Here is a 10,581-nt window from a genome sequence, read left to right on the forward strand (position 1 = left end):
CCCGGTTGGGAGCCGCTGGTATAAGTGAAAGTGTGTAATTGATGGCCCATCACAAATGAATCTGCACTGTGTTTATCCACCTCTGCCTCTCACCCCCAGTAATAATAACCATGTGATCAGTGTTGGGCAGTAAAGCAATACTAGTAATAATATTACTTCTCCCCAGTAACTGGTAGAGTAACTAGTTACTAATACATTTAAGTAATAATATTACAGCTACCCCCCCCCAAAAAAAATACAAGTTACAACCTTACTTTTGTTGGCAACCCCTTACTAATTTGAAATAAAATAATCCATTTTTGTAAGATTTCGTTTATATTATTCCCATTTCTTTGATTTTTAACAAACAAAACTGGATTTTAATTGTGAGAATGAGCACAATTACTGTCGGCAGGGAGTGATAAGTAAAGTAATAATATTACTTTTTAAAAGAGTAATGAGAAATAAAAGACATACACTGCATGTGACAGTTAATGTGGTCCTGTAGACACACACACACACACTGGAGGTCAGACTGCTGGCTCAGCTGCAGAGGTCCTGAAGCTGCTGAAGCTAAACTCATAAAACTTTTCCACCAACACAGGAAGCAGTTGTTGTCAGCGTGGCCTGTGCCAGCAAACCTTTTTCACCAACCAGCGCCGGTTTCCACTGAGAGTGGAATTGTTGTGTAATCAGATGTGGGAGTTACATAGCAAGGAGCGCTGTGGCTATTTACGTACCGCGTTGGCACGTCCCAACAGTGTGTAAACAAAACACACAGACGGTGGAGGAAAGTTGCTGGTTGCTGGTGATTCACACGTTGCCTCAGAAGTTGATTTGCAGGCAAACTGAATTTAATTAGTCAAAAAGTTCTCTTTCGTATTTCCCTTCGTTCGCTGTGAAGACTCTCCTCCCATATTTACATTTACATCTTTTCTTTGCTCGAGGTCTGCTCAGTAAAACTGTTCTTTACTCTTTTTTTTTTTACTCGTTTACTCTTATTTTCCTCTCTCTTCTTGCTGTCTTTATGATTTCCAAGGAACAGTTTGAGGTTCATGCGGTGACGTAGTTCAGTGACATACTTAAGATCCATTATTTTGCTGGCGGATACACTAATGAGCAAAGATTCAATGAGATAGATAGATAGATAGATAGATAGATAGATAGAATCATTATGGAGTCATTTCTGGCATTTTGTTGGTGGAAATGACTCCATTATGATCTATAATGTCAGTCTGTAAAATAAGGCCTCTCTTACAGTGAGCCGCTCAGCACTGAGGCTGTTAATATTCTGTATATACTGTACAGTGTTATGAACGTGTGTGTAATCATATTTCAGAAAGTGAATCACTTGATCCTCTCTCTGCTAGATAACTCACACCCTACCTGTTTATATTCTGCCATAACAGCTACACGGGCAAATAAAACGGATGGGATTAGAAAGGAAGGTTTTACAGACGGCTCCCTAAATCAGATGGAGGATTTAATGCTCCAGATTTAGAATGAAATCATCTCACCACCCAAGGGTTTTATTTGTGGACTGTTTTTGATCCAGAAGTCTGGAAGCAACTTAATGTAAAGAAGTTCGTTACTGATAGTTGTACAACAAAGCTGTATGTGTAGAACTACAGATGAAGTAATGCTTTCTGGGAGAGGAAGAAGGGGTGAAACATGTTGCGTATTTTAGGCTATTTAAGGCTGCTGAAAAGCAAGAATCCTCCCACCACCCTGTACCTGGGCTAACATGGTGCAAGGATAGATTATCTTTCTGTTCTCTCTCTGGTTCTTAAACTGAAGTTGCGGGCGCTCCCATCTGAAACATGAAGTCAGGCTGCACCAGCTTCTGCGTGTTTTAGCGCCGACATGACGAGCAGCTCTGTGTCTCAGTGAGAACTAGAGTGGACGGTTGATCTTAATACGGTTGATCTGCTCATAATCCCGCTGCTGCTGCTTTTATGCTTGTTTACACCACCATGTTTTTTGTAGGTACAAGACTCTCGTTCATGTACATCTGAGTGACCTTTCAGACCGCTTAAATTCCCCAACTTCCAAATCACAAATCCAATTTCTTAGGACAGCCTCCCCGAATAGAGCCCCCTCCCTTTATTAGGATTTTCTTTTTAGAAGAAGGACATGAAGTTTTAAGTGCAGACCGGATGAAACCTTCCCAGAATTGTGCATTTGCATGCAGTTGAATAAAATAAAAGAATTAAATTAAGATCACAGTTGAACTTGTGATTGCTGTGATGTTTTCAAGTGTTAAAGCTCCCTGCCACAAATAACTAACCTGTGAGACGCACTGCGTTCACACTGCAGTAATCTGCTCGTTCCCGTCAGCACACACGCTGCCACATGTACGCCTCTGTTGTTCATTTAATTATACTTCATTTGCTGTGCCGTGACTCAGCTCTCACAGAAGTTTCACATTTGAAAGTGTTATTTTTATCATCCGTCCTTGGCCTTTTCACTAAATACGAATCATCAGCAAGTCTTCAGCGTCTCAACACCTGCAGCTACCACCTTTTCACACTAATCAGATAGAAATAGAAAATCATTAGACTAATCTCTGCATGTTAGTGTGAGTCTTTTCTTCAACAAGTGGTAATGGAAGCCCGACACAGGCTATAATATATCAAATCCAGATGTTGACGTTTGAGCGTCTGAATGTCTCTTTGTGCTGGTCATTGTGGTTTGACAGAAGTGTCGGCGGCTTCCTTCACATCCTGTTAACACCAGATTTTAGTTTGCGCCATAATTATTTGACAATAAAAGTTTCATAAGAGGATTCTCACTTGTTTGTAACCTGAAGGTCTGTTGCACCAACCAACGTTAAGTTTCTGCATCATCCTTTTAACTTCTCTCAAAAGTCAGTGGTTGTGTATGCAGAAATATTGGTGTTTTTAAAGCAGGTAAAGAGATCCAACTGGAACTGTAGACTTTTACTTAGTATTTACTTAAATATCAACGTATTACAGAATACTTTCATTGATTTATATTTTCAGTTTTCTGTGAATCTTTCCTCTTCATGTTATGTTTGGTCGCAGACATCAAACCACAACAGTTTGTTTTGATGCAGGACCATCTCTGTGTGTAATTTGCATCTTCTCGTTAAGTGTTTTTATAGTTTTGCGTGGTTATGTGTAAATAATTTCTGTGTGTTGTGGCTTATGGTGCCAGTATTGTGAGAGCATGTAGGTTTTCCCTCATGAATAAGACGAGAGAGTTTCCAGTGTGTCTTTATAATGTGACTCTACAGTACTTAATGATAGAAGGACTGAGCCAACTTTTCTAGCTTTAATCTTTCTTTAGTCTTGTGCTGGATGAGAATCTTGACAGTCAACTCAACCAGCTGCAAAATGTCCACAGCCTGTATGGAGCTCATGTATTCATTATTCAGCATCCATGTTGATTATAAGAGGGATTTACTGTAATGACTAGAGTAGTTTTGAAAAGTAACTGAGTGTTAATTGTGTTTTAAATGGAAAGTTATGAGCGAATATAGTTCATACAGAATGTTATTTAAAGTAGTGGTTCCTGCTAAACACAATATGTCACAATGGCATGCTCAGTTCCTTCATATTTGACTGTGCTCTGTCCTCTCAGATACTCCCTAGAAGATGAGCCCTCCAACCTGGACGAGATGCCTCTGATGATGTCGGAGGAAGGCTTTGAGAATGATGAGAGCGACTACCAGACGCTGCCCCGGGCCAGAGTCAATCAGAGACAGAGAGGCCTCGGCTGGTTCCTCCTGGGAGGCTGGAAAGTCCTCTGCGGCAGGTATTTCTACATCATTACATTATTGTTGTTGTCTTTTTACGACATAAGGACTTGGTCATCTGTGCACGATGACTGAAAGCGATCCCATTCTGGTCTGGCGTAGCTGGCCCTTTACCCCCGGCTTCACTTCAGTCCTCCTCCTGTTCTTTTGCCTTCTGCCACATACCTGTAACACATCTGTAAACATAAAGAGCGTAGGGCGTCAGTTTAAGTTTAACTATAAAATCTATGTTAATCATAGTCCAAGAACGGTTGCAAGGTCAGGCCTTTCCGAGAAAAGCACAGATTTCAAACCTAGATAAATTCCTCTGCTGTGCCTCAAAGTCATGTCATTTTCTATCTGCGGATTAGTTCGTTATACTGCTTCCATTTGGACCTTTCAAACACTCTGAAAGTTGTGAGTGTTTTGTCATTCTGTAAATGTATGTGTAGTGTATAATGTCAGTAAGTATGCCCGTGATGATCAGTTTGGATTTCAAACGCACCGGTAGTTGTGCATGAAGTGCAAAGAGAGGATAAGGGCGTGTTTTTGGTCGAGTTCCTCGATGCGCACCATCAGTCCAAAAAGATTTTCAGGTCAAACAGAGCAATGCGTTTATCCGGCTAATGATTAATTTGACAGGTTTCGTCCTCTAAGGATGCTCCTTTCTGGCTAAGAGAAGAGTGTTTGTGTATGCCAGAACCATAGAGTGTAACATTTCTAAACAAATGTTTGTGCAGCACCTCAGTGCCCCAAAAAGTAACAGTTACTGAATTTCATACAATATTCAGTTTTTCGGCGTCGTTTTGTTGTTCGTGGTACATCTCTAGTTGAAGCTGCGTATTGATCCCCCCTCCCCATCCCCCCACTAATGAACAAATCGGATTTTTCACAGCTGACCAGTTTGATGCTTTCCAGTAATTTTATGTGTGCTTAGTGTGGGATTATAAAACTCAAATAATTCGCACTGAATAAGCCCTGACTGTTCAAATGGCATATTATTTGAATAGCATTCATTTGCTCAAATAATCGCTCTTATGAAACTGGACTCGGAGTGCACAGAGACAGAGAACGTCGACGCCAATACAAACAAGACTTTTTACCAAAGTTGATTTATTTAGTTGAATGTTTTGCCAACTTGCTTAAAAAGTGGAAAAGCCAAGTCGATCAGCATGACGGTATACACTGACACTCTCCCCTCTTTTCCCCCCAGGTGCCAGTTTAGGTCATGCTCCCATCGAGCTGCACTCATTGTAATTTACCCCCACACTTCACATCTGTTTGCATTTGATATCAGATATGCTAGATAAGCCCCAATGTAGTCATTAGCAGGTTGATAGAAAGTCAAATACTTTTTCAAAAGGTAAATGTCCATCTACAATCCATCTCTTCTGTGTAATCCCTCCTTAGAACTTTGATAATATCACAATAATTACATAGGTACGTAGGGAACGGCTGGTCTTTGCATGTTAGAAAGAGCCAATAAGGTGAAACTAGCAAGGAAACAAGGACAAACACTGACTTTATTCTGCCATACCGTATATTTGTCTGCACACATAAACTGGTTGCTAAGGTTTTCCAGCTTATTCAACTCTAAAAGTGTCTAATTCCCACAGCATTAGCGAGGGAATTCCCTCCTGGAGAGATACTAACCTTTTCAGATCATTCAAAGGGCCAGAAGCAGGGGACTTCTTTTATAAAATTGTGTCAAAAGAAGCCTTGAAGATCTAATTAACACTGACAAGACCAGGGATATAAATAACGTCGGTACTGTAGGATGTAGCAGGGGCACAGCTGTGGAGCTCAGCGGTCACAACTGATTTAACAGCTGAGAAGAAAATGACTTAAGTCTTAAATGTAGTAAGTTATGTCTTTTTATTTAAAAGAATTCAGGGATTCATTTGCATGAATGTCACAAATCAGATGAAAAACACATTATTAGCTAAATATAATTAGCTGCTAAATCATTTTTTCTTAATTTTAACTGAATCTGATCCCCATTTTCTATTTTCTATTCTTTTTTTTTTTTACTTATTATATCCAGGAGCATATTCTGTGCTGACCCCATACCTAACCTATAGTTAGAGGACTGTTCACTGTGAATTATGCAGAAGAGTATTGAAGAATTCAAACAATTGTTTAATGTGTGACCGTAAAATCTAAGTGGAAACTCCTTTTTTGAATTATTTAAAAATCTGGGTATTTTTCAGTGAAAGTTGATAAACAAGGAAAAGGATTGGGCGGTTGGTCAAGCAGTTGATGGACAACAGCTATGCTTTAGGAAATTATAATAACATTTTTCACAATATTATGACAATTTCCAGACAAAATAATGAAGTCATTTGAGAGAGTTAATTGGTGGATTAATTGATAATGAAGCTGTTTGTGCCATGTGGTTGATGTAATGTGTTTGCACTGGATCATAGCAACGTCTTCCCCTCTCAGCTGCTGTGACTGCCTGGTCCACACATGTCGGAGGAAGAAGGAGCTGAAGGCCAGGACGGTGTGGCTTGGCTGCCCGGAGAAATGCGAAGAGAAATACCCCAAAAATGCCATCAAAAACCAGAAGTATAACATCATCACCTTTGTGCCTGGGGTGAGTCGGATTTGAAAGAACCAAATACCTACGGCCTGTGTTGAGTCGACGCAGCAGATGTGGCTTTTTTTGAATCAATGTTCCCGCTGTTATTAACTTTTATAGTCCCCACTGTGGCAGTTCATCCTTCCAGTTGAAATATGCTCATCTTTTCACAGATTAACAGTACATGAAGCACAGTAGCACGCACCGGGTCTAATTGTTAACCGTTCTGTCATTAAGTTAAGAGTTTACACTGTAGGGGACATTAGAGATCCATCAGACTTACTTATTAAAAAACCAAATGGTTCCATGATTAAGAGGGCTGCGTTCGGCCCGGGCCATAAAATGTCAACTGTCTGTTAGAGGCGTAGATATTCTCATCGATGGTGAACAAAACGGCTCTGTTTTTCTCCCTCCACTTTGAATTATTAAATACACACAAATTGAGTTTAGCAGTGTGCATTTTTCCCTAAAGGTCAGGGGGTTCATTAACTGTAGAGCATCATCCATTGATCCCATTGTCTCTGATAATCTGTGACTGGATGCTGGACTCATTATTGCAAACATTATTCAAAATCTGACCTTAGATGAATAGAATACTAAGGGGATCCCTCTTGATGGATGGCCCATTAGCAAAGAGCCCTCGGTAAGTCACAGGTGGCACTTTGGTATGTGTGATTTAAGAAAGTTGGCCTGTTTGCCTTCTTCATTCATTATTGTGGTTAGTCCTGTTTTTTCTCGTGCTGTATGTTTAATGCACCAACCGACATTGTTCCACGTGAAATCCCTACCCTGAGTGCCATTTGAAACAGAGGTTCTCAAAGTGTCAGAGTTTCCATTAGGTTAATGTAAAGCTAACAGCATTAACATGTATCTTATTCCACCTTGGAACACGTACAGTAACCCATCCCTCTCGCTCTGTTGTTTGCCGCATCCTCTTTGTCTTCTTTGGCAGCTGTCGTCGTCTTTGACTCACCTTGCTGACATGTTCACTCACCTCTCTGAATCCTTGTCTTCTGCTCCCTTCTCAGGTTCTCTACCAGCAGTTCAAGTTCTTCCTCAATCTCTACTTTCTGGTGGTGGCCTGTTCGCAGTTTGTGCCATCACTGAAAATCGGATATTTGTACACGTACTGGGCCCCTCTGGTGAATGCACTTTTTACTCTGTAATTGATGCAAATGAAAAATGTTTTGGAATCTCAAAGCATGTCTGCCCTGGATAATGCCACAAATGCTGTCATATTTATTTGTAGACGTTTTTATTATTGATTTAAAACAGTCTTTATTGTGATTAATAAATATGAGGCAACAAAAGGTCAAATGATTAGTTGATTAATCGATTAGTTTATTGTCAGAAAACTAGATGCCAATTATTTTTGATAATTAATCATTTCAGTCATTTTCTTAAGTATAAATGTCAAATGTTCTGGTTTCAGCTATTTAAATGTAAGGATTCACTGCTTTTCTCTCTTTTATGTCTTTGTAAATTCAGTATCTTGTTTTAGTTAAGGTAAAACAAGTAATTTGAAGACATCACATTGTGCTCAGATAAATTGTAATGTGTTATTTTTTTCACAGTATAAATATATATACACATATAAAATAATCATTAGTTGCGGATCTAAAGCCAATAGATCACCACTAAGGACTTTTAACGTTTAAAGTTTTAGATAGAGAAAGAGTTTTTGAATTACTTCTCAGTGAAAAACAACTCTAGTTTTTATTTACACTTAATAAAGTAAGACATTACCCCCCATTGTGTGCATAAAAAAACAAAAAAAGCTTTATATGTTATGTTAATGGATGCTGGTATTAATGAAGCTTTGTAAATGATCACGGGGTGATTGATCTGTTTTGTTCTTTTGTCACTCAGGGTTTTGTGTTAACCGTTACAATGGTGCGAGAAGCTGTGGACGAAGTGCGACGGTACCAACGGGACAAAGAGATGAACTCTCAACTCTACAGCAAGCTCACAGTGCGAGGTCAGTGAGACGACTCAAAGAAATCTATTCGCACTCCTCCTCATGCCTCTAACTGTTTGCTGACATTATGATAACGGATATTCCAGTGTAGAGTCAAGTCCTCCCCATGCAATTAAAAGCCGGCACTTCACTGGATCTACACCTGAAACAGAAGTCATTCTTCTCGCTGTAATTGCATTGATTTTTTTCTCTCAGTTTCTCACGACTGTATGATCTAAGATCTGTTGAATGTGTGGTTAAAATCCCCCTGTGTGGTATCTGTGACCGTGGCTGAGGATGTAGCTTCACGCTCTTATGTGCTCATGTGCTGCATGTACACAGTTACGTGTGCTCACGAGCGCAGAGGAAAAATGGATGCAGCGGATATTGAGGCAATATAATTGAGAGTGACCCTATGTGCCATTGTTTTAGTCTATGCCTCAGACCAGAGATGAAAACAGAAGGGTATCACATTGTCATGCTGGAGGTAATCGATCTGTTAGAAGGTGAGAGAGAAAGAGAAGAGCAATAGCAAAAAGTGGGTTGTGGTTTTAAGAGTCAGCGTCATTTTCAAGGGGCAGAAATCAATACCTGCATTTCATTTCATAGCTATTTAAAAATTCACAGCATATCTTAAAAACGAAGAATCTCATTTTAATAGTAAGTTACTTTATGATTGTGTCTGTTGTCTTTCACATTTCCCTTCATTCAACCTGTCTTTTTCCTTAGGTAAAGTCCAAGTGAAGAGTTCAGACATACAAGTTGGGGACCTGATCATTGTTGAGAAGGTAAAGCTTTAAAAAGATCAGTTTGGGTTGTTTTCTGCTACAAATATTACTACCACAAATACTTTGTGTGAATAGCTTCAGGTTAAGTTGTATGATAACAATCGAGTCAACATCAATTTATTAATGACGTAATTCAGAATATATTACCTGCATTTTGCTGTAGCTTAATCCTAATCCAGTTCCATTAAAAGACAAAATATTTCTAAAGCAGTGTGTTTTACTACATAAGACTTAAGTTCTGCTTTAACACCTCTTCACATTACTGGTATTAAAGTGTGCTGTGACTACACTACCCTACTCTTAATGTGAGGCACTCGGCACAAAAAAGTTAATGGGTGTAATACACTCGTGTCACTGAAGAATTACTGCTGCATTACCTCACTAGTGTCTCAGGTTTAAGTTCATTTAAAGAGTATTTGCCTCTTTCCCTAATTTTTGTCAAAGTTTTCAGCATAATTTTACTTTATTCTTGGCTCAAATCAGTGATTTTATGGATCACTACACATTCTCCCACCTCCTAAAGAAGAAACAGGGATTTTAGGTTTTTTTTTTAATAGTTCACTGGCCACTTTAAAGTAGATACAATAACTTAACTGGATTTTAAGGTACAGTGCACAACTCTGTTAATCAGAGTTTTGCTTTACTGTGACTGTGAAACCAATAATGCACTTTTGATACTATAAAGCTCCCACTGACCTCTAAAGCATGTGATCTTAGGTTTTAGCTCAGCCAACATGAAATCTAGCTGCAGAAAGTGGACAAGGTAAATTTCCATTACTGTGCATTAGACAGACTTTAAAAAACTGTTTCTCTTTCACCCTCTGGTCAAGGTATTGACCTTGTTTAATTATTCAGGAAGATTCAAAGGGCTTTTGCCACAGTGCTTAATAACACGCTGCCATTTGCACTCTTGATTGTTTTTCTTTCTCCTTGTAGAACCAAAGGATTCCTGCAGACATGATATTCCTGAGAACATCAGAGAAAAATGGTGAGCAGGCAAAGTTTTGGTGTAACTTTATCGATGTGAAGCAGGATACTGCTGAAAAGAAACAAATCCTGCTCAGCAAAACCCCTCCCGGATTGATAAAGGTGTTAAAATGTACAAGAATATCTTGGTTAACATTAATAAATCATTGCAGTAGATATAAAAAAATAAAATGAAGACAGAATGCCTTACAGTTGAACTTTGTGTGCCCTGTGGCACTTTAGCAAACTGTGTCAAGATCATTTGGGTGAGAAATGTGACTTTTCCCCCCACACTTCCAGTCCCTTGACATCCTCTGATCAAGGCAGAAAGTGATTCATATGATTTATGTCACATTCTTCTAGTGACTGATGATGCAAATTCCAATTAATCAATGAGCAGCCTCAGATCCGGGATCTTTTCTAAGGGGCATCGGGAGGAAATGTTCTCAGGACATCATTTCCATCAATCTTTGATGTGCCAATAATCTTGGCAGGGCGTTGTTGATGTCTTTATGCTTCTTACACACACACACACATACACATACACAAACAC

General features: G+C 39.3%; 1 protein-coding gene across 1 annotated transcript in view; it reads left to right on the forward strand.

The window, feature by feature from the left end:
- Positions 1-3,582: 3,582 nt before the first annotated feature.
- Positions 3,583-10,581, forward strand: part of atp9b (ATPase phospholipid transporting 9B) — a gene marked incomplete at its 5' end in the record, with an annotated part of 36,243 nt that continues 29,244 nt past the window's right edge. The window contains 6 exon segments of the mRNA XM_035681783.1: positions 3,583-3,756; positions 6,182-6,332; positions 7,346-7,459; positions 8,187-8,295; positions 9,004-9,062; positions 9,999-10,050. Of these exon segments, the coding sequence (XP_035537676.1) occupies positions 3,583-3,756; positions 6,182-6,332; positions 7,346-7,459; positions 8,187-8,295; positions 9,004-9,062; positions 9,999-10,050 (659 nt within the window).

This window comes from Morone saxatilis, unplaced genomic scaffold (assembly GCF_004916995.1).
Source record: "Morone saxatilis isolate NCDOM2014 unplaced genomic scaffold, NCSU_SB_2.0 Contig9, whole genome shotgun sequence".
Taxonomy (NCBI): domain Eukaryota; kingdom Metazoa; phylum Chordata; class Actinopteri; family Moronidae; genus Morone; species Morone saxatilis.